The sequence below is a fragment of the Chroicocephalus ridibundus genome, chromosome 3 (assembly GCF_963924245.1).
Source record: "Chroicocephalus ridibundus chromosome 3, bChrRid1.1, whole genome shotgun sequence".
NCBI classification, from domain to species: domain Eukaryota; kingdom Metazoa; phylum Chordata; class Aves; order Charadriiformes; family Laridae; genus Chroicocephalus; species Chroicocephalus ridibundus.
Genome location: NC_086286.1, coordinates 3,549,836 through 3,576,673, shown reverse-complemented (window position 1 = coordinate 3,576,673; position 26,838 = coordinate 3,549,836). Strand labels below are relative to the sequence as shown.

The 26,838-nt window shown below is 39.0% G+C and overlaps 1 protein-coding gene across 2 annotated transcripts; it reads left to right on the top strand.

The window, feature by feature from the left end:
- The first annotated feature begins 3,108 nt into the window (after positions 1-3,108).
- TMX4 (thioredoxin related transmembrane protein 4) lies at positions 3,109-25,715 on the top strand. Of its 2 annotated transcripts, none has more exons than XM_063331241.1 (8): positions 3,109-3,349; positions 11,246-11,361; positions 16,356-16,401; positions 16,913-17,041; positions 18,030-18,075; positions 20,276-20,377; positions 22,676-22,739; positions 24,020-25,715. In XM_063331241.1, exons 1-8 carry the CDS (start codon positions 3,147-3,149, stop codon positions 24,304-24,306), a joined length of 993 nt encoding a protein of 330 aa, XP_063187311.1. In that variant the 5' UTR covers positions 3,109-3,146; the 3' UTR covers positions 24,307-25,715. The 2 variants fall into 2 exon arrangements, with proteins under 2 accessions (XP_063187311.1, XP_063187310.1); XM_063331240.1 differs by having other exon boundaries at positions 3,133-3,349; positions 16,913-17,023.
- The last annotated feature ends 1,123 nt before the right edge of the window (positions 25,716-26,838 follow it).

Genomic DNA, 26,838 nt, shown 5'->3' with positions numbered 1-26,838 from the left:
ATCCATCAAAAACAAATTCCAAAAGTTTAGGAGGATAGTTCTGGAAATCCCATATAGAACTGAAAAAATTACACAGATGGTGAAATTAGGCATATTTTAGGAAAATGAGTGTTACAATAATTTATTCTGCTCTAAGCAGTGTCATGGATCTGTCTTGGCACACAGTAGAAGAAAACACATCAAAAATGCTGGACTATTTTTCTTTACCATGAGAAACTCAGAAACTAATAATAGGACAATATTCAATAAAGTAGAAAATAAACATAACAAAGTTACAGAAAAGTTTTCTAACTGTAAGCTCTATATCACCCCCTTAAAATCAATGAGTTTTTAATTCCCTTCTTTTTTCTAGTGGAAAGCCACACTGTCACAGAGGGCTATATTTTAGTTCAGTGAACATAAAGACTCTGCACAGGGAAAAAAACTGATGGAGAACAAAGCAGTCTTCCTCATGTCCTTCAAGAGAAACACTGAAATTACTGCTAGGGAAGTCTAGGAAACAATGTATTTTGGTGGCATCCTCTGTGCAGAGCAGGGACCGGGCACCAAGGTAAAGAAGAATTCCAGTATAAAAATATTTGTGACATGAGTGCCTGCAGTATCATAGAACAGGAGAAAAATATGTTCTTGGTGTCTCTCCCTTCATTCAGGTCTACCACACCTACTTGTTCTTACCATACTATTGTTGAACTTTCCATTTTATAATCAGGATTAAAAGAGACAGCTACAACAGTTAAATCTTTTTCTTCCAAACTCTGTCCAAAACTTATCTGTGGTTAATGGACACACTTCCACCAACAGCTGTTGAAATCTAAACTGACAGCCTGATTGCTAAACCTTCTCTGTAACAGCAGTGGGAAGCATGGAAGTTGAAAAACTAACTCTCAAGATCTATGCAAAGCCAGCAGATTAACACACCCATATAAGCATAAAAGTTGAAGATACACAGGTTCGACAGAAGCCCGATGAAGCCAAAGGAGTGTAAGTTTTGTAAGGGACAGTAACTGAAGTAAGCGCAAAAGCAACACTGTTTGGCCCAGACAGGTTTTTTTTTTTTGTCTGTCTGGGCCTCCTTGTTTTCTCTTTTTATCTATTTATTGTTTCACGCTCCTAATCAGGTTCAAATGAGGTGTATCTTCTCCATCTTTGTAAGCCTGACCTACTTCAGAGGGATTAGCAGCACTGTGACATTTCTCCCCTGTTTTAGGAACACACTGTTCTGTTTTAGGAATGAAAGTAACTCTGCCTTTTTCCTGAACAGACTTTGCCTGAACTGCAAACCTCCTCTGTGTTGAATGTGGACAGAAATTACTTACAAATTACTTATACAGTAAGTCTTTTGTCCTTTTCATCCTCAAGTCTTTCTTTCCTGGTCCTTTTGAATTCACAGGAACACTCCTATATATGTGGAGACATTATTTTACATGTTCCTTCTTAGCCACTTCATGGAGATCTGTTTTGCCACCCTTTCATTTGCACGTTCTTTGAGGACACATGTAATTATTCAGTACCTTGTACCACACAACAAAATGATTGCCAACCTTCCCTTTTGCACATCAGCTCTTTGTCATAAATTCTCCTAATTTGGCTCCACCAGATCTCAAACCTCTCTTGGTTTGGCCAATTACTCACTCCCTCCTCCCCCCGCCAAGAATCTATAGAAAAATTAGCATGTTTCCCGAGTTGTTGTTGAGAGCAGAAAAAAGTCCTTTCTGTACTACCTCCTCCCAAGCGAATGTCAGACAAGTGTGTGCCTTCTCAAGTAATTTCTACCACTGTATGCCTTTCTCTTTGCTATGTATCTCAGGTTTAAACCTTGCTAAAATACCACATACAATTTTCAAAAATTCAGGAAGTGCACTGATAAATTAGAGAAAGATTATTTTTTTTCCAAACCACAAGAATAGCTCAAGGATTACAAAAATTGTAATATAGAGACTTAGAGTTCAGTCCATGTGTACCACATGGAAGATCCTAGAAGATACATGTGTTCTGTGAGGCTTTTACTTACTTAATCCTCAGCTGGCATTAATTGTGGTGGCAAGAAGCTTACAGCTCAGAAAGGCAGGGATCTCTACAATGCTGAGAAGCTGTCAACAAAAATCTTCTTTGGTAATGGCAGGTACTACTTGAATACCTAGTGAGGAGAGAATATCACTGAGTCATTAGGAGAGGTGACCTACTCTTGAGAGGCAGCAAATGAGGAAAATTGCTGTTGCTGTTTCATTTCTGCATAGTGTGAGTGGTGCTATGGGCAAGCCTGTCTCCCTGCTCACTTGGTGTCGGAGGAACAATGGAAGCTCATGGCTGCTGCTAAACACCTCCTGACTAGGAGCAATCTTTTGCTTCTGGCCCCAGATGCTAATGCTGAGTCAGCTTCAGTGTGAATAAAGGCCAGATCTATACTCAGGCTTTAAGGAATGGTTTGATCAAAGCCCAGATTCCTATGGAGAGTATAGGAGTAATATAAAGGAGCCTCGTAAGATAAACTGGCAAAGTCTGAAAAAAATCCAAAAGTGCTAAGTCCTACTTTTTCTTCTACTGGGGGTAGAAAAAGAGTGTAAATGTTTTAACAACAGGGCTTACCAACTTTTGGAGTTAGAAAATTCTTCATCACAAGTTACTTCCAAGCCAAGACAGTCTCCAGCCAAACAGGAATCAATTTCTGTACAGCACAGGAAGGCACCTCAGACCTGTCCAGTGATCTCTTCGTATTTTTTTTTCTGGCCAATTTACCAGAACTTTTTAACTAAGGAAGTTAACTATCCTAATTACCATTAATTGCGAGTGCCATCATTCCATTCAGGGGCAGGGCTGCTGTTTGGAGGGACCTCGCAAGCCCGAGGAGCGGGGCTGGCAGGAATCTCATTGAAGTCAAGGGAAAACACGAAGCGCCGCGTCTGGGACGGGCTAAACAATGCATTGGGGCAGACAGGCTGCCAGTGCGGGGCTTGAGGCTTCCTCCGGGGCTGTGACAACGGAGCCTTTCCCCGTGAGGGGAGGGAGGGCCGCCGGCCGCGGCTCAGCCCGCCTCAGGAGGCGCCCGCCGGCTCGCGCCTAACGGCTGCGGCCCAACGGCCGCGCCGCGCGCTCGCCCCGCGCAGGCCCCGCCCACGCCCTCACTTCCTGGGGCGGGCGGGTTGAACATGGCGGCGGGCGGCCGGGGCGGGCGGTCGATCCTCCGCTGCGCCGCGGCCGCTCTGCTCCTCGCAGCCGTGCTGGGAAGAGCCACCGCCTCTTCCTCCTCCTCCTCCCGGGCGGGCAGCCCCGGCGAGCCGCGGAGCCGCGTGCAAGTGCTGGGCGGCTCCAACTGGAGCCTGGTGTTGCAGGGCCAGTGGATGTTGGAGTTGTGAGTAACGGCCGCTGTCCCGCCCGACTCTGAGGCACCGGGAGGGGAGGGGAGGGAAGGGGGAAGTTCCCTCAGCTCGGGGAGGCCGGTAACCGGTGCGGGGGAGAGGGGCCGGGCCTTCCCCACCCCGCGAAGGGCAGTGCGGGAGCGGCCGCGCACCTTCCCCGCCCCTGCGGTGGCTGGCCCGGGCCGGTGGGGCGGGCGGCGTCCACCCAGGGACACCTAAAGCACCTGAATCCCCTCTTCCACCAGCGTTGTCCGCCCTGAGCCTGCAGGCACACGCTCGCCTAATTGGAGGTGGTCTGATAAAGGTGTCTTTCCTTCAGGGTCAGGCCTGACGGCCCCAAGGTTAAACCGGGCACGTCTCGGTAAGCCCTGGTGTCATTTGATTACATTTGAGCGGTGTCATCCCAGACAGCTGCCAGCTGAGGAACAGTGTCAGGCACTGCACCTTGCACTGCTCACACACTAGGGGCTTTTGCTGGCCTCTGTGCAAGGTAGGAAGGCCAAATTCGGTAGGTCACGTTCAGCAGGAGTAGGTTTCCAAAGTGGTAAGTTGCTTAATATCCCAGTACGCCCTCACTTCCAGCCGCGTTGCCCAAGAGTTCCTCCTCAAAGGAGGTGCATCAGGTTCCATTAACTTTCCAGTGCGGCTGTTGCTTTATCCTGGTGACAGCTAGAGAGGTTTGCCTACTGTGGGCTGGGGTTTTGAGTGCTTCTCTTAGAAGTGGTGTCATGGCTTTGTGTGTGACACGATACCACTCTTGAAGCGTGACATTTTGGGCTTGGTGGCTAGCTCACCTGCTTGTGTTTAGAAGGGGAAAAAGGAACTCGAGGGCTTTTTGAAGACAGCAGTTGAAGAAAGGAGAAGTTTAAGTAGGCTGTGTGCTCACATGATATCTGTGTGCTGCGCAGCTATGAAATGGGATTTTACTGTGGCATGTGTGCAACTCCTCTGTGGAAGTGCTTGAGTTTGGACAGTTTGAAACAGACTGGGTAGCCTCTGAAACAGACTAGGTTGCCCTACAACATCTGAACTCATGCTCATTCATAAATAGTTACCCACCTGCTTTAAGTTTTGGTTTACTATTGAATTTGAGTTATCTACAGTCTTATTAGGCAGAGGGACTGTCACTTCCCCTAGGGCTTTAATGCTCAGGATCCTACTGGGCACCTGTTATTAATCAGTGAATAGATGGGAACAATCCTGAAATAGCTGATTGAGGTACCCAGGGATGCCCGCTGTTGTGACTATGGATTTGAGGTTGATTTTGAGTCTGTTTTTTTCCCTTTTCATTTATTGTGTTATAAAAGGTGGGGAAGAGATGATCTTGGAGTGGGAGAAAATAAATTCATTTTTTAAATTGAATTTTTTTCACTTCTGACATCCTAGTCCTACGTGGAAGCTATTGTATGAAAGTTACTGATTCATACAGGAGTTAGTGAATCTTAAAGATTATGGTGACTCAAAGTTTTTATTTCTAAGAGAAAATATTTAAATAATTAGTGGTGTCTACCCCTGAGGAAGAAAGAAGAGAGGAAGTGTCTGAAATCAGAAGTGGGTAGGATAGCGAACAGTTCAAATCCTTTGTGAGTCTGACAATGGCAGTGGTGGAAAAGTTAGCTTTAGTGCTAGCTGAATATGGTATGTGTTGCCACATTGCTTAAATTAGACTTTATTTTATGTACAGTGTTTGATGTGTGAAAGATCCTTGGTTCTCCATGCTACTTTCTGTGGTACATTCTAGTTCTTTCTGCTTTTCTCTTAAGTGAGAAGGAACCTTTGTCTTTCTTGCTAACTCAATGCTGCTGTTCTTGAATTAGCGAGAGTCTGAAATTCCCAATTGTGGCTAAACAGGAGTTTGAGATCTAGTGTTGATTTCTTACGATCCTTGCAGTTGTTTTCATGCTGGTGGATTTTGGCTTCTACTGATTTTTATCTGGTTTAGAGCTGGTGATCTGGGCAGGAGTCCTGCATGTCAGTTCATTGATTCCTTCTGTGCTGTGTGGTAGGTCTGTTGGCAAGACTGCAGTATCGCTCATCGAAACATCCTTTGCTTGAAGAATCTTCTGTTTGTTTATAAAACCTTTATTTTCCAAGCAGTACTTTTTTTTTTTTAAGTATAAATGTTATTATAGGGTCTCCATGAAAAAAATACTTATTTTGGTCACCTGTTCTAGATTACTGTTTTGAAGCCTTCTGCCCTGGTAGGAATGGGTACTACTATTTCAGTTTAATGTTGCTTTTTCTATTTGTGAAACTAGTGTAGGCGAATTACTGCAGGCTACTGCTGTTTTGTTGACCTCAGGTGCACAAATAGAGAAACTTAAGTCAGAAATTACTTGTGTGGGGGATTTGCAGTGGAAACAGGGATTTTTCTTCCTTCATTCCTCCTAGCTAAAGTGTGTGTACTTGGCTGTCTTTTTGTAAATATTCAGTTATTCATAGCTGGCAAAATGGCAGGCATTGGAGCCACTGCTGCATTTCATTGATAAAAATGTTCTGGGTAACTGTGTCTCGGAAAGACATTGCAACACGTCTTGCTTACTGTTACTATCGCAGCACACAGATCCTCGCTGAAGTGCTGTGAGTGTGATGCTGGAATGAACTGTTACAAAAGGTTTCCTTATTGACTCGTTTCTAGTCTGTAGCTGCAAGATAATCATGTGTTAATATGAGGAATTTTCTTTTTGTCTTTAGTTTTAATATTGTGTCTATTAGGAGTGTAAAAAAATAATTTCTGGTCTGTTTATTTAGAAGTGCATTTTGCACTTGTAAACACAGGTTGTTCCAAGCTTGATTGATCTTAATTTAACATCATCTTCCTTTTGAAGTAGATTAAAACAAACGCACACGCAAAAACCTCCCAATGATAAACAACTTGTTGTTATGCCTCAGGTTATAAATGAAGGTATTTAATATGCCCCTGTTGCACCTGCAGTACTTTAGGTACTTGCCCATCAGGAAAATCTCTAGTTTAGTTCCCACAAAGGGTGTTAAATGTTTTGGTTCCCATTTGTTTCAGCACATACTTATTGCTGTATGTACCTAAAAACGGTGTCTTAATTTTCTATTTTAATTCTAGCCAGGTGAAAATTGGGAGAATGGTGTAAGTAGTAGTCATGTTTTCAAGGCTAGCTTATCATACCTATAGCATAGGCCCATACTTTATTTTCTTATTATCATTTATTGTTAAACATTGCCCTGCTATCTAGTAGGCTTATCACAAGGGTTCAGTCCTCCCATTAGCACTTTTGTCTGTGGTTTCAAGGGAGTGTGCTAAAGATCTACCTGAATTTTTTGGTATTTACATGGTTTAACGCTTTTAAACAGTTGGCATGAAAGACTCTGAAGAACTATGTAAATTATTTAATGATGATTGTGACAGATCTAGAGTTCATTAAGATTGGGAATTTTCTGTCTTTTGTGAGAGTATAGTCTTTTACTTCCTCTTGATTTGTTAGTGTCTAGGCTTTTCTTTGTCATATTCTTAAAAAAACAAAACAACCTCCCCCAAAAGCTGGGGGGAATGAAAATGAAGTTACCAAAGCTCTCTTTCGGTTCTGAAGCTTCTGTAGCCCTGCTAACTAAGTTCAGAGGAAGTGACCAAATTATCTATGGACTCTTGTTAAATAACCAAACGTGTGGGTAATTTCCTGTGCCATGCATTGGCTGAACAGGAACCGATAAAATGGGAAACTAAAATATCCTTGGCAGCAGATGCTTTGTTATTATAGAAGGGGACAAATACATCTAGAATGATGGAAGTTGATCTGCTCAAGTTCTAGAAGATTTCACATAATTTTTCAGTGATTGATTTGCTTTACGTTTTAAAAATCAGTTCTATATCTTTAAAAAAATATTACTTGTGAATGGAAAGTTGTTGGGGTCTTTTTTTTTTTAATTGCATATAGCACTCATATCCTCTTCTTGGTTTTGAAAACAGAGCACTAAATAATTAGGATATACCCTGCTTTGCCACCTCATCTTATTCTTGGAAGTTTGAAGTGCATTTTGTTACTGACCTGTAGAACAAGTGGAAAGTAGCGCTTGAAATATTATCTGAGAGAATACAATTTGCTTGACGTCTAATGCATTGCAATGGTATGCAGTTACTTTTCCCCTTTATTCAGGTATTATTGGAAAAGATATGCATGCCAGGTTACTGAAGTAGACACAGCAGAATGGTAATTCGTAAGGTTGCGCCTGTGTGCTGAAACAACTTCCCCAGAGCAGTGTCTTGGTGTATTCTCACTTCAGCAGGCCATCTGTGATTAAAGACATTTGAGTAAAGTTTGACAGGAGAATCCAGGGAAGAAACCTCCTTTGTTTTCTCTTTGAGATAGCAAGGGCTTCAGCAGTGTGTAAAATAAAAAAAAAATATATATATATAAATACAAAAAAAACCCCAAAACCCACTTGTTTGACTGTTGTGGAGCCAGTGTTTTTAGGTTGGGAGGTCTTGTCTGTTTTGGAGGTGTTTTGGCATACTGGAGAAAACTTCTTGTCATCTTCTAGAGCCCGTATGATTGTGATACAGGTATTGGTAGATTACAGGGACTAACTTTTGTGTCTTTCGCTACCACCTGCTCACTTGAAAAGTAGACTAAAACCATATAGTTGTCTTTCTGAAACTTATCTTTTGTTGAAATTGCAACAGTGCCTATTCTGCCTCAAGAGCTATCTGTATTTAGGAACAAGGACAAATCTAATGATAGTCTTAAGATAACAACCAAAGACATCAACCACTGCCATCAACCACATCAGCCATCTTTCTTTTTCTTTTTTTTTTTTTTGGTATGTTTATGAAATCTGTAGCAATAAGGCAAAACTATTTAAAAGAATAAAAGTTATTTCTTTCTGATACTGTTTTTACCATTCTATTAGGTACTGTCTCAACATTTGCGCGTCTAAATTTAATATTTCTCCCAATCTGAAATCCAGCAAATAGCTTGGTTTACTGTAAGCAGTACCTTTTATAAAAGTTGTGTGTCTTGAGAAAAAATAGACTAAACGGAGAAAATTTCATCTTGCCTATTTTGCTGTTTTCACCAAATCCTCCCATGCCTATATACGTAAGCTCTTTTTCTTTTGTTCCTAGGTTCTTGAAACTTCATGAAATTACCATCAGAGCAAAGAATAGAATGGTATTCGAGGTTACAGCTGTTCAACACTGATAGTTAACGGTAATGGTAGTGAAAAAGCAGATAAGAGCCAGTTACGTTCATTTGAAAATGGGTGAATTGCTGAATTCCCTAGCCAAGCAGTTACAAGAAGAGAGATTAGTGCCTTGGAGTTGGAAACTGTATCAGTAAAGCTTATTACAATCGTTCTATGTTTACTGATCAACTCTGCAGTGAAATGACTGAATGGCACGTTTGTTCAAACTGGTTTTGACTTAAGGTGGGGGGTTTTTTGTTTGGTGTGTTTTGGTTTTGGTTTGTTTGTTTTTTTTTTTTTGTGGCAGCCATCGGTGAAGTTGCTGGTATTTAGAAGCCAAACCTTGGTATTTTATGCTTTAGACCAGAGATAGAAATAGACTTTGCTTTTGACTTCTTAACAGCTTAACATTCTGCTTCTGGATTGCTATCGTTATGCCCTCCAAAAAAGCTTCAGGTATTGTAAGTGATTGGAGTAGGAACTGGAGAACATCTGGCTACTTTGCAATAGTGATTTTAATCCACCTAAGCCAACTGTTCTTGCAATGAACCTGACCGGTAGATAGATGTTGTCTCATTTGTGGAGGGTAGACTGTGGATGAGGATATTTGAGTTGTAAAATTCTGTGCTATGTAAGAGGTCTGGTAATGCCACAAATGAGGTGTATGTTGAGAGTTGTGCTATACCTGCTTGCAGTGAATAACTTGGCAATGTGTAATTAATAAGTATGTGGTGTTTTCAATCTAATTTCTAAGTGGTGGAGGTCAGTAAATGGCTTTTTAATGTGTAACAGGCTACTAAAAACTTTCCTTCCTTAACCAAGTGTCCAGCTCTTGATTTAAATTCCAGTGGACTTTGATTTTTAAATTGGAAAGACCAGAGTGCTGTTTTTTTGTCACACTTGTAGGGCACATGGCACAGTGCAAACAAGTTAACAGCTAAAGGTATCCCCTTGTGCAAAGGGAAAAGCTAGAGGAGTAACCGCCCTAAATTTGGTGGTGTTGACGAGGTGCTAATTATTTCCTGCTCTGTCTGTGGAGTATGGCAGAAGAAATGTGGTTACATCTGTGCTTGTAAGTGACCTGGTCGTGCATTTTGTGACTTGAGGAGGAGCAGTGAAGACTGGTTTCACAGCACACACGTGGATCTGTTTTCCTGCTTCTACAGATATTGATATTTTTTCTGGGGAAGACAAGAATGGTAATTTTACCGTGACTCTTGCAGAAATACAAAGCATCCGCAGTTCTAAAGGATTCATTAGAAGCCTATATTGAAATAAAGTACTTCCATTAAGCTTGAATTCTTCAGGGTGCAAAAAGTTTTTTGAAACTTTTGATGAAGGTGACCTAAGTGTGAAGTATTTTACTCTTCTGTATCTTACTGAAAGTGTAAGGGGAGGTATTTTAAGACCGAGGTGGCCATAGAATGTTTTTGTTTATCCAGGAGGCACTCCTGAATTCTTAGTGCTTCAAGTGCTGCATAGCAAACGTCGACATTAAGGCTTCAGAAAAGTGAGGATGTTGAAGTAAACAGCAGTGATAACTCTGCAAAAATGTGATGTCTATTGCAGGTTCTCTCTTGTCTATGTAGGGACAGGGTGTTTCCTGACTGGCAAAACATTGAACATGTAATTTCATGAATGAAAACCAAATAGTTTAAGCCTGAGTGTCTGTGGCAATATTCAGCTGGAGTGTCTGGGTCTTGTAGCCTTGTATGTGACTGTTGCCATGCCACATGCAATATTGATAATAAAAACTAGGAAGCCACCAACTAAGGCTTCTTGTGAAATTAATTTTTATGTTCTGTCACTACCGAACTGTGATATGAGTGGATTTTAATGCTGCTTTGAGCTAAAGAAAATATTTATAATCATATGAATATTAGCCACATGTATTGCATATTCCACTTAATGTCATTTAGAATAAATGCTTATGAATGTCAAATGTAAACCAAAATGTTGGTACATCCCAAATTGCTATTTCAAGATCAGATAGTACCTTAAACAATAATTGATTAATTATCAATAATAACTGCAAACTTGGTTTGATTGTTCCAATTGGTAGTACAGAAAGCTCTTGAAACAGACTTTCTTATTTTGCTGAAATGAATTCTGAGGAAAAACAGGACTTGAGAAGGACAATCAGTATAAGAAGTAGGAATTTGATGTACACTCTTCCAAAAGGGCATGCTTTGATGTAGTGAGTAGTAGACTAAGGCAAATTTCTGGAAGTTCTGAGGTGTGGGAAATCAATGCAAAATGTTATGTTGAAGGCTACCACTTCAGACAACAGCCTGGCTTCAATAATTCGGCTAGCTGCCATGGATGTGGATTTATTGCATATATAAATAAAATAAATCACAAGTGATGAGGGGTTTGTATATGAATTTCTCCAATCTGTGGTGATTTGGTTTTATTTTAATAACATGAGGAGGAATGTAGGGATTGAGATAAAACTACTTGATTATCACAGAATACCGGGTTGAAAGGGACCTCAAGGATCATCTGTTCCAGCCTTTCTTGGCAATAGCATGGTCTAGAGAAGATGGCCCAGCACCTTCTCCAGTTGAATTTTAGAAGTGTCCAGTGTTGGGGAAAACAGTAGACCTGATTAAGAAAAAATGTAGGTGTTTTTTCCTGTGTGATTGATGCATTTGTATTTTCTCTGTACAGTAAAGCAATTTGAATGTCTATATGTGTAAGAATATTAAAATATTTAACCTGTGTTCCCCCTTTAGCTATGCTCCTTGGTGTGCAGCTTGTCAACAGATTGAATTGGCATGGGAGAGTTTCGCAAAGGAAAGCGAACATCTAGGTATCACTGTGGGAAAGGTGGATGTCACTCAAGAACCAGGTATAGTATGAAATAGACTGTTTTAATAAAAGGTATTACTCAATATAAGTACCAGTTAGTACAGTGGGTACTTTTGGGAGGGTGCTTTATTTTACTGGAGGACCTGGGATACCAGCCAAGTCCGAAAAGAGGTTTCTGAGTCAAAATAACATTATCCACATTTTACTTCTCTATATAGTTCATGTCTGTGAGCCTAAGTTTATAAACTCAATTTGAAGGATTAAAGAATTGGGGAGTGATCTGTCTTAATACTGTATTAAAAGGGACTTAATCTCTATTCTAATCTGCTTGACTGAAAGCTGTTGCCTGTCTCATTGCTCTCTCCTCCAAACTGTCTGCAGAGAATCCAGTTTTGTAGCCTCCAGTTACCGAGAGGTTCAGGGTGTGATAACATTACCACAGTGTGAGCCTGCTTTAATAAGTTCTTAACTGTTTCCATGATGGTGCTGGTTTATTGTCCTGTTTAATTTTAGTAGTGCTTTAAAGTACAGACATTATTGTTGTTTTTTGTTGGTGATGCACATGTGCAAATGTGTTTACAAAAAGAGCTTCCTAACTATCCACAGAAGCATGAGCACAATCTTATTTATTCCTTTAGTGACTCGCTTTCAAAGTTTTGAATGTGTGTTTGTGTAAGCAGTGCTAATATTGTTTAAACCTCTGCATCTCTTGGGAATGCTTCATGCTTGTTTTGGTTTTGAGGAGATAAAAGATTTTTGTCAGCAGTATCAAGACTGACAGAGTTAGGAAGAGATGTTACTAGAATAAAAAGACCAAGCTTTACTGATTTATTTTTTTTATATATTTTTGTTTGCCTTATAAAGCGTGTGGAAAATATCTCCCATTTTATTATTTGAAAACATGCCAAACAAGTTAGCTTTATCAAGTTAACAGAAGGGAAATGACTTAAACTCTGGTCTCGGAGCAATTTAAGTTCACAAGAAAATGCCAGCTGTTCTAGACCTTGTGTAGGCTAATGTTTTCTTAAAAGTTTAGAAGTATACAAAAACTCTGGTGCCAAAAAGCTGTTGATGTGGTACTCTCCTTTAGTGCATATACTAATCATTAACAGTTTATTAAACAGATGAGTTTGAATATTAAAAAATTCTGCATAGGTAAAAATTTAGTCTACACATTAACAAAGTAGTGGCTACTCTGCAGTTAAGGCTGCAAATGGGGGTTCATTATAATCCCGACTTGTTATTTTCTTCCAATTAGACAGGGATTCTTTTGTTTATGCAGTATTCAAATAAAAGGATTTCAGTCTTGATTGGGGCGTTTCGATGTGACTGTAATTTAAAAATGCACTTTCAGAAGTGATGCTGTAAAACTAAAATTATTCTTCCTGGTAAAAAACTTGAATGGCAGTGTTGGGACCTGAAAGGGTCAGGTACTTGATACTTTCTTATGGTATAAATTTTTCTGATGCCAGATTCTTAAGACCTTAGATGTGATTTTTAACCAGAAGTTCCTTAAATATTTGAATATCTAACGTTGCTGAGAGTCTTGACCTCACAGGATGTTTGACTTCTGCAAGTCAAAGGACTGACCCAAAATGATGAATTTGTACCTAAGCATATATCTACAATGTCCAGTTCAGCACAAAGCATGTAGTCACTTCTAAAACTAATGAACACTCAAACTGGGAAACAAACATTTATTCCATATTTGACCTTTGGTGCTGATGTAATTTTGAAGGTATATGAGCTCCTTTGGAAGCTTTCCAAAGTTATCGAGGTATTTTTACCATAGGCTTGTGCTTCAGCCTTTGGGCTGGTGTGCTTAAGTGTTCTGTCTCTTGTTCTTCCTTGCACAATGGTACCTTAATTAGCTTTGGTTATGTAATCCCTTCATCAAATTGAAAGTAGTCAAAATGTGTTAAATTAGGGGAAAACCACTAGATGAGTGCAGACCAGCGTAAAATTGCACTTCCAAAAGCTGCAGGAGAAAGTAGCCATTCATGGTACTTAATTACAGCAGATGCCCGAAGAATAAATCCACCAGAGCCTTAATGGATTTACAGCATATTTCAGTCACTTGATGTACTAGTCTTAAAGTGCCTGGTTTTTCCACATCTTTTCTATCGAAACATTCAGTATTTCAAGTGCAAGTAATGGAAATGCTTCTCAGTCTCAAAGTTCTGTATGTTTGTGGTGCTTTTCTTAAGCTTACAATCACAACATTTACCTTTGATTTAAAACGAGACTTCTTGGACCTTCTGTAATCTTCTTTGAGTAGTTGTTTGATGAAAGCAGCTGTATTTTTAGATGACATCTCTATTCTCTGTATTTTTGGGAGGGTTGGGGCTGGCGTGCAAATACTGAAGGTTTTTTCCTATTCTTGATTAGCTGTTGACTTCATAATGGGTGTATGTCTGTTTTTAATTTGCAAACAAAGACAGATGCTTAACTGTATTTCAAGTTAAACCATTAACCAGTGCAAGTTTGTGTTATACACGCACCAAAACAATTTACTGTCTGTTCTTAGCTCTCTGTAGCTGGCTCACATCTGCTTTTACTGTTCTAAGGAGGTGTCTTAGATAAGCAACAAACCTCCAATTAAAGTTTTGGGCGTGCTTAGGTGCATTTTGGCAACACGCTTTATATTTTATAAATTACAGATTTCATTATTCTTTCTGAGACCATTGGTACTTGCTCTAGGATAGGCTACTGGTAGAAGAGATTTATGCCTGCTATTTTATTTTCTCTTTGTCTGACAAGCATTTGGGAGAACTACAGGGAATCTTTCAGTGTTCCCATGACTTTCTCTGCTCTTAAGCTTATTATGTTCTTTATGGCTCTCCACCTAGTTTTTCTTGTGCAGCTGTGCTTTCAGCTTGATGAATTCTACTGTTACGCTTGTGTTTTTGTTTACTTTGTATCTGCCTGTGCTGGCACAGCTTTCAGCGGTTTCATGAAGTTTTCTGCCATCCTGCCTCTCATAGCAATAAAGGCAGAAAGCTGAAAAGTTGAAATGAAGATGACTTCCTTTTTGGAACTTTAAAGATGCTTGCGCTTGGTTTGATTTAAACATCTTAAAAAAAAAAAAAAAAAAAAAAAAATCCCAAACAACAAAAGCCTTCACAAACCTCTTTTCCGTATTCCATAAGGGAATTCACACTAGAAAAAAAGATTATTACTGACGCTTTTAAAAATACCTGGCTTAGTTCAGTCTGGCTTATCTTTGTCTCTAGAGGCAGAGAATCTCTTGCTACAGTAGTTTTTCATGGCTAACTTCCTGGTGCCAGAGGATGTTTGCTTTATTGAAAGCCAAATAAGGACTTAGTTTTCCGAAAGGTTTTCACAGAACTTTATAAAAGGAAAAGTTAACTGATTTGTACTTTTTACGTGGGTACTTTATCTGAATGGCTATTGCTGGCTAGAGGAATTTAGCTCTTACTAATGGAGTAACTGCATATCTAGGGGTTGATAATCTGTGAAGTCTGCTGTATTTTAACTGCATTAGTAGCACATTTTCCATTTCTGCAGTCTTTAAGATGGATGTGTTGAGTAGTAAATAATATTACTTAGCACTAAGATGAGTTCTTCCTCTCACTTGCAGGTTTTATAATTGTCAGGGGGTGGTAGTGTCAAGTAGCCCTGACTTTCCTCTGAGTTGGAAGCAGAGGAGAGAGAGTGATGTCTTCACCTGACAACTTAGCTAGTTGAGTCACGCAGACAGCCTGCTTATAAGATGCTTGGGAGCTTTCTGCTTCACAGCTGACCCTTCATACACTGGGACATCTTCACGCAGCAATGAAGCTGGAAGCACGTGCACCTATTACTCTGTAGCATTACTGAGTGCCAGACCAGAGAATTTCAAACACCTTCTGCCCACAAGCTGCTTTTTGATGATGTGGCGCTAGTTTCTCTGTCCTATGAGCTGCATTGTGTTGTCACTGTCTGGGGTGATACTTGTAAAAAGATTATTATGTGTTTGCCAGTCAGTGAAACACCCACTTTCAGTGTGGGCATCAATTCCAGTCAGCCTCTTGAAGCCCTGCTTCAGCCTTTTTTTTGTCCTTTCTGCTGTCTTATGCCTGCTGCTCAAAATGCTGACATGACCCACCCTTCTGGATAGTGTGAAACATGATTAAATTACTCGCATGGCTTAAATGTGCAATATTTTACAGAATCGTAGAATTGCCTAGGTTGGAAGGGACCTTTCAGATCATCTGGTCCAACCATAAATGCTGAGACATCCCAAGTTTTATTATCAATCTGTTGACATACCAGTTGGGTTTACCTAGAGAGGAACGATGTACGGGAAGAGAAGGATAAGAACTGAGAAACATCCAGAACGTTGTCTTTCTACAGTCATGTTTATGAGAGAGATTGAGCTTTCCTACAGGATATAAGAACAGACTGGTCGTGCAGCGTACATGGATTATTTGGAAGAGTCAAACAAGCAAATATAAAGATTAATTTATTTAATGACTCGAAGTACATGAAATCTGAAATGTGTGGCTCTTAAATAATTTAAAATCAGCTAGAGGATGAATTAAAAGCAGTAGCTGGAGTTTGTAAGCCATTGTTGTCATTGCTATTGTTAGTGGCCCAACTTCCTAGATGAAACAAAGGTCATCTGGCTGAGACTATGTGCAGATGGAAGCTCACAGCATCCTGGAATATGGGTGCATTTGTGTGGCTCTTCTGTTTCTTGCTTGGAGGGGCACACTGCTGATCTGGTCAAAAATTTCAGCTGTGTGCAAATATTCGTTGGGAAATCCATGTAGAAAAATTACCTTGCAATAAATATTCTTCAAGGTCAGCATTTTTCCTTAGTTTGTCAACAGTATTTAGTGTCTGTTACTGTTTGTAGCTTTTCCAAAGACAAACTGTTAACCTGTATTTACAAAACCGTGGTAGAGTATATGCAGTCTGCTTCTTTCTAGTCTACAAAAACAGATCTGTAGATATTTATAGGTAATTCAGGATGCTGAGTAATTTCAATTTTACTTAACCATTTAATGTGGCTTTTTCTTTCCTTTCTAGGTTTGAGTGGTCGTTTCTTTGTCACAACACTTCCTACAATTTACCAGTAAGTGTGTCGTACTAGAAACAGTTGTCTGTCTCAGTACGTGTTCTTTTTTCCTGTCCTGTTTGAACAGTGGCATTGAAGATGTAATGGACAACTGCCTTATTTCAGTTTTGTCAGTCTCTAAAACATTTCTCAGGAGCTCGATGCACTAAATGAACATAAAGTATGTGTTTTTAACTTATGGTGGAAGGTTCTCCCACAAACAGTTTTATACCTAGGTAAAAGTGATGTTTTTTCAGGATGGAAAAAACATTTAATAGCATTTTTAAAAGTTTGTGCAAGTTTGCAGTATTGGCTTCATCATGCTGTTTAATCAGTCTCATGCTGTTTAAAAACCGAGACCTTCCATCATGGATCACAGTTTCAAAACATATCGAAAGCGCTTAGGTGTTCAACTTTCTGAGCAAGTAAAATCTGCAACGTATATGGGTTTTTTGGTTGTTTCTTTTTTTTTTTTACCATAGATACAATTCAGGGCCTATCTGTATTAATGTGTGTTTCTGTTTTTTAGTGCAAATGATGGAGTATTTCGCAGGTACCGGGGCTCACGGACATTGGAAGATCTTCAAGTTTATGTTCTAGAAAGAAAATGGAAAGCTGTGGAGCCTGTAGCAGGATGGAGGTCTCCATCTTCTATAATGTAACACTTTGTTTTTATTAACAAGAAACATGTTTTTATAGCTCATTATTAATTAAGGGTGCTATGTTGACAGCTCAAAGACAGAAGGCCTTTATTCCCTAGGTGTCTAGGCTTTGCAGAAGCAATCTGTATTGACAGTCTGCTTTCCAGTTTCTCACCTTTAAAAGCAGTTTATTTTCTGCGTTTGTTTTTGCTTGTGCCTGCTAAAGCTTGTTTATATCATCTTTGAAACTACATAAAGAAAAAAAGTACAGCCACTGAGCATGATGCAAGCGTCAGTTTCAATATCTGCTGAGTACTGGAATCAAATGCATGTTTATGTAGATTATTACTTCATGACTTCTGGCTACTTGAGGCAGGCAGCCTTTAGCTTTAAGGGTTTCTTGCTTATTTGTTTACAAGGAAGTCTGGTGTCCTCCCTTGTAATAGGAAACAGTGTAGTGCTTATACAGTGTATCAGAATTTGTTTTCACAGCGCTGAATTTGCTTTGAAGTAGCATAGAAGGCTTGGAAGGTGTAAAGGAGGGACCAAAGATGTGAATGGCCTGCATTTCATTTTGGCTAAAGCTATTACGTGTAAATCCATGTCAAAGATCCAGTGGGTGTCTTTACCTTTTATGTGAGAATGAAGGTGATCTGTGGGATATTTGGTAATGGGGAGAGAAGCTACAGGCCTGTGCGCTGCTGTGAGTTGGGGAAAAGGCAGTTACAGCTGCACCAGGTTTAAGCTGTGGAGCTGCTATTTCTTGATTATGCTCAAATGTCACCTTTCAAGTCACTGTTTCAATGCTTTGTGTTGAGCTGGCTTAAGTGAACATAATACAGAGCAAATGTATTTATTTGCAGTAGCCTCCTGACAATAACTAGGGGCTGAATGGCATTGAAAGTCGATAGATAGAATCTTTTTTTTTGGTTACTGGGCAGTTTGCTGTGCATCTCATCTCCTGTCTGTCTTAAAACCTGTTCCTTCCTTGTCTTTATTTTCTAGGATGCATGGCATGGCAGGGCTGTTTCACCTCTCTGGATGGATCAGGGTAAGTAACTATGTGGTGGTGTTTTCTGTTCCCCTCTTTATGCTTAGAATAATCAAAACCTAACTGAATGTTTTTATTATCATTTTATGAAAGTTAAATTTTCCTTACATTTCCCGTACACTGGAGGCATAGTATCTTTGTACCATAAATTTTGTAGTACTAATAGTGTATGCCAAAAATGGCAGTTTGATTGTAAAGATTATCATCAGTACTGAAAATACTTACTATTCGTATTGTCTTGGTATAGTTAGAACGTTGTGTTAAAGTGTGCTAACATGATAAAGTAGTTTTTTGAGAGCTGCTGTAAACATCAGGAATTCATTTAGCATCTACTAGGTTCTCCACTTAATACTATTCTTAAAGATTATATCCAGGTTCATTTTCAGAGTTGTAAATCAAGCTCTTCTGCAGTTCATTTGCACCCAGTGTATTGTACAGGAGAAGAAAGGGTAATGGTTTTATTCTTTAGTAAGAATGTCTGCATCTGGATTTCAGACTGTCAACACTATTTGCATAGGAGCACAACAAATTTGGACAGTAGAGTAGTCATCGGAAGTAAAGGAGAAATGCGTAGCGTACACTGAAGTATGCTTTGGGCTTAAAAATATGTCAAGACACTTTCATTTGGCAGCTCTCAAAAGTTTTTCCTGTAACATGTAGATGCTGAGAATTTTCAGACCTCTCCAGTTTTGGTCAGGAAACATACATTTTCTTAAAATCTTCAAGCATAGCCAAGATCAAGAGACTGTCTTTGACTGTATAAAAGGTCTTAATATTGTAATGCGTGCTACAAAAAATCAGTGTAGTAGAGAGTTTGAGCAGAGTTTGCCTCACTTCCAGTAAGCATGTAGCTAACCCAGAATCAAACAAAACTTTCAGTTATTAGGTTTCCTGTGCAAGCTATCTTTGATTCTTTATTACACTGGATAGTATTAAGTTTTTACAGCCTTCTGGCATTTCTCTTCCATGGTTGCTGTGTAATGATGTTGCCTCTGTCTAGTTTCCTTCCTGAAAGATTAAATGCTCTGGGAAGAAACCTTCTCTAATTTGCTTTCCCCTTTGATGAATATTTCAGCTGTGCATTTCCTCACTCTCCTTGCTGTGCTGTCCTTGCATATGCTTTAATAAATGTGGGAAGCTGTTCTAACATTAAAAAAAAAAAAAAGCCTGGAATTTCAATATTGAAACTTTTGTAAATGTTGATTGTGGTTTGTTTTGTAATGGACGTACTCTTGGAAGAGATCTAATGTCATAATTTACTTCCTACCCGGACTATCTGACTTGATGTGATGCTTGGTTCAGTCAATTGAATTTGTAGGTTTAAATAACAGACTTCAGTTTCAAAGAAATCTTAATATTGTATTGGATTATTCTCTTCAAATTTATAAGTGAAATCACTTAGTGTCTACTTGGAACGGCTCCTTTTAAGAGCTTGAGTAAGAAATAAATGGCTCAGTTTTAGTTAATGAATAAATTCCCAAATTTAAGTGTGTATTTTGATCTTGTGCAACTTTTAAGTATCTACTGCTCTGCTCCCCAGGTGTAATTATGGGGATAAAGCTCTGCATGAGGTTTCATTTTTTTTCACTTGGTGGTATGCTTGTGAACTGGGTATAAAAGGACCCACCTTTTAACCTGATTTCGTTGGTTTTTTGGTTCTAAATTACCTTTTTAAAATAATCAGCTTCACAGACTTCTGTTAGTGCTGTGACTGTCATTGTCAGGGATGCTTACCGTATGGTCTCCTTCCTACAACAGAGGCCGTAAGAACAACTGTGCATGTTCATGCCGTGGGTTCATCTAGCTCAAAAGCCTGTCTCTGATTGTTGCCACCTTCTTACAGAATAGAAGGATCAAGGATGTTGTGATATTTTCCTGTATTCTCTGAGCCTTCCTCATACATTTATCCGCAGTAAGATTATGTATGGCATGTCTAGTGCCGAGTACCTCACGAAGAAGTAATTGTGCACCCTTTGCTTAAAAAGCCTTTTGGTGTGAACAACTTGGTAAAGAAAAACAAGATTTAATGGTATCAAAAGAAATACAGTATGACATTTAAGGATGACTAGGGCTTGAAAGGGAAGACTTTAGTATAAATACTGTTAAATGAAAGGTCTTGATTAGATATCAGTTTACGTAATGGTGACGGCAGTATAAATCATAAGTGTGAAGTTACTGAGTATTTTCTTCTCATTTCCAGCAAATTCATACCTACCTCACTGGCACTCTTGGAATTCATGTTTGGATTTCTTATGCAATCTTCTTCTTAGCTACCTTATTGATTGGCCTGTTCCTGGGCTTGGTAAGAAAGCATATTACTTTCTTTTTCTCAGTTAACTAGAGCTTTGCATTAACTTGTGAAGAAAAGAATAAACTTCGCTGATAAGATATACTGAAGTTTATCTCTTGTCCCTGATATTCAGTTATAGGACACATGGGAATGGTTCAGAGCTGTGCTAGGGAAGGGTTGTGAAATATTTCTTTACCAAGAGGGTGGTCACACACTGGAACAGGCTTCCTAGAGAGGTGGTTGATGCCCCAAACCTGTCAGTGTCTAAGAGGCATTTGGACAATGGCCTTAATAACGTGCTTTAACTTTTGGTCACCCCTGAGTTGTTCAGGCAGTCGGACTAGGTGATCGTTGCAGGTTCCTTCCAAATGAAATAGTCTATTCTATTAAAATTCTTAAGTATCTAGTACTACAGATGCCCCCTCTAGTGTTGTTACCTGCTTCTGGTAAAGGTTAAGCCTGGTTCACTCTAAGTTAACCTTTTTATGAAATTCATGCTTCAATTTCAATTTGTTTAGCTCATCCACTAAACAAGTGGTTTTATTTTTTATATTGCCCTTTTGTATCTAAGACTTTTGTATACCGGGATTGAATGTACGCGATCAGAATTTTGTAAAAACTCCAACTTTCTAAAAACACAGACTTTGTGGGGAGATTGTTATTAGCTGGAATGGGATTGTATTTGTGTGGGTTAGCAATGTAAGTGTGATGCTGCACTGTTACTCAAAATGAAAGGACAAAAATGTTTTTTGAAATATTTTCTTTTTTTTTTGAAAATATTTTCATGTATTTTGAAAATACTTTTTGGTTGCAGCTTGGTTTTAATGAAATCTTACTTCACTTCTTTCCTTCCCCATCATCTTTTGGTTTGAGTTGTCATTAATAATTGAAAAATCTGACCTCTCTCGTTACTACCCAGAACTGGTATGTCAGTCTTCAAAACATGAGGAAGGCTATTCAGACAAACCTGTTAGCTATAGATGTGAATGTTAAGGACCATATCCTGAGTCCTGAGTTGTTTCATCAGTGGAAACAGTTCCAAGTTGCTTTACCTGTGGAGCTGGAATTATTTCCTGTCAGAACATTTGAATTCTGTGGCTCTATTACGTCTCCAATATCAATGTTAAATGAGAAACTGAGCTGGAAAAGGAGATGTAGATGGGAGTAGAACTTCTTACAGGCTAGTTGCTTCGTCCACAAGTGTGTTCTGCAACTGCAAAGACAGTTTAAAACAGTTATGCTGTTAACTGGTTTAACTAGCTGCTAAATTGTTACTCCATGTAGGAAGCGTAAAGGTTTTTCTGGCCCTTAGCACTCTGCCCTTCAGCCCAAATATTAGTGTTTAGTGAAATAAAGAAACATTGCTGTGGTATGTTTCTCAGTAGTCCAGGGAAGTGATTTCAAAGCAGTGTGTGTGAATGTAGGCAAACACACATTTTTATACATAATGTGTGCACAGAATTGGTATAGATGAGCAGATGTCTCTTATTACACTATATAAACAGCTGCATTTTTCTACATGGTGGATTTTCAGTAACAAATGAGTGGAAATCAAGTTAGCATAACTAGGAGCAAATGCATATGATGATTTAAAAAACTTTCCTCCTCCTTCCTTCACTAAAAAAAAAAAAAAACCAAACTGGAAAAGCTCAAAACATGTAAAGTTAATCTCTTGGCTTTTTCTAAAAAGCTTTTCAATGATTGAAATGTATTTTTTTAACATGGTATCATCTGTCTCTGTTCTTTCCTTTGCATTATTCTTAGCACATGACAATGAGACACAAATACCTTCCTTGCATTTTGATTGTATGCGTTCTGCACTAGACTGCTTTAAATAATAACAAAAAAAAAAACCATAAAAGACAAAATCAACCACAAAAGGTGGAAGTACACATTGTGTATTGGGGAATCATGGGTAGGAATGGAGTAACATCCCAAAACATAGAAAATCTTGCCCAAGAAGGTTTCATAAGTGTTAAATAAATAAAAATTCCTCAACTGTGTTCTGGGCCTGTCTTCTAGAGATGCAATCCATTTCAATACTGAATAAATTTAGGGAAGTAGGAGGCAGAAAGTTTGGAATAAAAAGGAGAGAATGTTGGTTGGTATATGCTGAGAACACACTGCTTTTCAGTGTTTTTATTTAGCTCCTTAGGACAGCTCTTATCTCCAAGCAAGATAGTATAATTTGCTAGATTTTATTGTATGTCTATTTAAAAAGGATGAGTAGGAAAATACTTAATAGCTCAGGGACTGCTGGGATGGTTTGCTAATAAATACCTTTTTTTTTTTTTTTTTTTCTTTACACAGATACTTGTTTTGATTTCGGACTGCCTTTGCCCATCCAAGTCAAGATACGGACCTGAAACGTCTGGTAAGAACTCTTCAGCGGGTGAGATACTGTAGGTCTAAATGTGCGCTTGTAGGAGGGAGAACTTAGTTGCGAACCGATGTCAAGAAGTTCAATGTGAACCAATAATCCAGGTATTCCTTTAGTCACGCTGGCAAGGGTTGCTATGTGTGGCTCTCAAATATCAATGTCAAAGCATCCACCTGGAGGATGGCAAAGCAGACAAAAAAAACCCCAGCTCAACAGTAATTGTTCTAGCTTCCACAACTGTGAAAGGGCTAAATGCATTTAAAATGAGGAAGTCTTGAAGAAAGATACTGGGGTTGGTGTATTTTATGCAAGTGCATATTCACCAGGCCTGTTGCTTAAACGTAGAAAGGAATTTGCTTTGGCACGAAAGATCCACACCCTAATGTACGCTCTGTGTGTTGCATTAGGAGGTGCAACATCCTGAACCTGAAAAATTCTCTACGTAACTTGTGGCTGGGGAAAGGAGGAGATAGAGGGAATCAAATGAATCTAGAGACTGCAGGTGTGAGGAAGGGGAAAGGTGTTGCGTCTCCTTCAAATACAAGAAGAAAGCATGTGTCTTTCTGATCCTTAGTGAGAGGGCTTCTGAATAGTATTCTGCTCTTGATGAATATGGGAGGCAGAAACTTGCATTTGAAATAAAGTCTCTTGCCAGCTCCAGAACACCTTTTGCTATGTTTGTGCTATTAAGCGGCGTCAAAACTTAACTATAATAAAGAAATTATTTTTTTATTGCATACATTTGTGTGTATTAGTTTGCTGTTAAAGATGAAGATGCATCTGTGACACTTGCGAGTTAAGCCTTTAGCCAAATCTAGAATTCATAAGTGTGCAAAATCACCATCTTCACAATCTTAGATGTTCATCATTATCAAAAGAAAAACACATCTATGCACACCTTGTGCAGTATGCTGTCCGGTTGGCTGGTTGACTCCACAGCAGATGTTACCTGACAGAGCTTACCAGTAACTTACCGCTCTCCCACTGATTTGTTTGATAATTAAACCTCTTCAAAGAGCCAAGTAAAAGTGACCCGTCTTTAGTCTGTAACTTGGTGGAATAAAATGAAAGCTATCTATGCCCAATATGCAAGAAAAAGAAATGAAAATGGAAGGTAAATACTACCGGGGATTTATTTGAAATAACTGAGAAATGAGAAAAATGTAGTCCTATACAGGTATTCAATAATGTTTATGAATATTTCAGAATACAAACATGGTGATGTAACTGAGATTCAGTCTAACACCAGTATTTGAAACTCTTATTTTGTTTAGATGAAGCAATTACAAAGGATAATGTGGAGAATGCGGCATTAGAAGAACCGGAGGAGGCTGCAGAGCTTTCCGCAGATGATGCGGAAGAGGCTGCAGATGTAAAAGATCTCTCAGATGGAGAAGATGCAGCAAATTCAAGTGCTGATGACTCAGAGGAGGGTTTAGCGCTTGGAAAAGAATCAGGGGAAGAAGAAATGGAAGACTTAAGTGAACAACCTTTAGCTGATTCAGAGACTGAAAGCTCAGTAAGGCAGCGTAAAAGTCAGGTGGCTGATAATGGACTATAGCTGTTTTGGTGGTGTATTTTGTACACTTGGACCAAAGAAGTATCAGACCCTGCGTCTGAAGCTGAAGCTTACACTTGATTTGTCATTTGTGTTTACGCAAAACCTCTGCTCTGTCAGCAGGCTTCTCTTTTTTTAAGCTAATACTTGCTCATTGGGTTGTTTTATAAGCACATATGCTGTGTATTGTATAACTTTAGCCATGACAATCAAAATAAGTATATCTTATCTGTTTGCAGTCTTCTAAGAGAAAAGAGGTGTTACAGCGTCTCAGTTCACCAGCTATAAAATGGTTTATCTATGTTTGTGTTCCTTTAGGTATTGACCTAAGCAAGATCAGGAGTTTTAACTCTTTACCGTAGCTTGGCAGGACTGTGACTTTTCTGTCTGGATGTTTATTGTTTCCAAAAGCCACGGAAGCACCACATAAGTGATACAGTAGTGAAAGAAGGCACCTTACTAGTCTTCTGTTAAAAATGTTGTGTATGATGGATTTATTTTTATCGCTTTCAACTGAAGCACCTTTCTCTTTCATTTTTATTAATGTTTGTTTTGAAAGTTTATCATACAGTATGCTGTGTGCCCCCAGATTTTTCATTTTTTTGGTAATTTGGAGGCAGGCTGCACAGCTCAAGCTTGTCAGCTGAGTGGGGTTTTTTTAACCCAAGGAGTCTGAGTAATTGAAAACCTCAGTCCGAGAAAGAATGGCAGCTAAATGTTTAAAATATATTTGAACTTTTGAAAGGTTTAAAGGAAATTATGTTGGTGGGGGGCGGATTTTTGCCAAAGCAGGACTTTTTTTTTTTTCTTTTTTCCCCTTTCAATAGATTGTAGCAAGAAGTATTCACTTTGCAGCAAGTTGTGTATTTCTTGCCAATACAAGCGTGTCATATGCAGTGCAGTTCTACCATTTCCATCTCGGAATAGTTTTGGCAGAACTCAAACTGCTTCAGTAATATTAACTGAAGAGGCACTTAAGGTTTTACCTTTGATCGCTTTTCTACTTTTTGTCACTGAAATCGGCACATTAGGAAAAGAGAGGGGCAGGGGTGGGTAGTAGGGCAAAGCTTTTTTGGGTTATCTTTTATCAAGATAAACGTGTATCTATTGAATTGTGTAATGTGGAAATGGCTTGCTAGATAGACAGCATTAGGCGTGGTTAGAAGATTTAAGTCATTAAAGATATCAGTATTTCCCTCCTTTGACTTGGTTAATATATAAGGCTTTTTTTTTGGTGAGGAATACCTACAGTGGGGTCCTGTATGTTCCTATTTTGTTGATGTGTGTTCATGTGCATAAGATGTGTTTTAATCTTGATTTTATTTTTTTTAAATGTATATATTGCATAAACCTTGCTAACGTGCATGAATTTCATCTTGTTCTTCAAGAATAAAGAGTAATCAGAGATGAAATCATCTCGTTAGAAGAGACAAGTTGCAAGCGCAAAATGCTGGTTTCCTTTGAGACTGAGATTAATAGGGCCAATTTGTGTTGAAAGTGTTTTTTTTTCTTTTTGTTTTAAATGCTCGTAAAGAGCATATTTACTAAGAAAGCTTAACTTTTCCTGTCTGTGTCCTGTTGCGTATCGTGTCGTGAAACTATGTGGTAGACACTTTGCATTTGTCTATTACAGCTGTGTAAAGAACAAAATTACACTGCATATATTGAATATGAATTTTTTTAAGGAACCTTCTCAGTCTGGAGCTTGAATTTCATGTAGTGGACACATGTAAATATACTTTCACATGTGTGAAAACATACAGTTGAGAACATATATACATTGCACTGCACTGAGAACAGTTTGTCTTGTGTCATTTGGGAGTTGTCCCGTGTAACTGAGCAACTGCAGAAGCTTACAGACTGCAACTCGGTAGCAGTTGAGTTGTGTTGCAGCTTTTTTTTTTTAAAAAAAGAAAAAGGAAAGACAAAAACAAAACCCCCAAACTTAAGCTAAGTTTTTAATTGCAAAAATTAAGAAAACTTTGTGGCCAGTGTAGTCTGGAGGGAAGAACTGTGCACTTAAAAGCTCAGACTACAGTTTTGTGGTTTCCATGATGTATTTGCTTTTTTCATTGTCTCTGCATAAAACTCTAAAATGAAAATAAGACTTTAACCATATTTCATGAGACAAGCCGGAGTCAGTGTGTACATTCAGATACGTGAACTCGTGTAGGATAATAATAGACTTACACCCCCTCAGTCCTGGATCCAAAGCTACCAGACACTAGAAATATGTGGGACTGGATCCAGCACAGATTGAGGGCAGCGATGACCTTGGTGTGTACCAAAGAGAATATTTCATACTCCATGGGGTCTTGTGACACTCAGCGTGTAGGAGGGAGCATGTCAATATTAAATTTTGATTCAGTTTCACTTCACTTTTGTAATAACATGGAGCCAGTCGTATAAAATCATCTTTAGCTGGTTAAAGAGGTTTTAACTTTAAAAGATACAGAACTTCCTTATTCCTTACAGTGGCTTTGTTGTACGCCATTGGAGTATGAGGTATTAAAAAAAAGTATTAAAAAGCCAAGT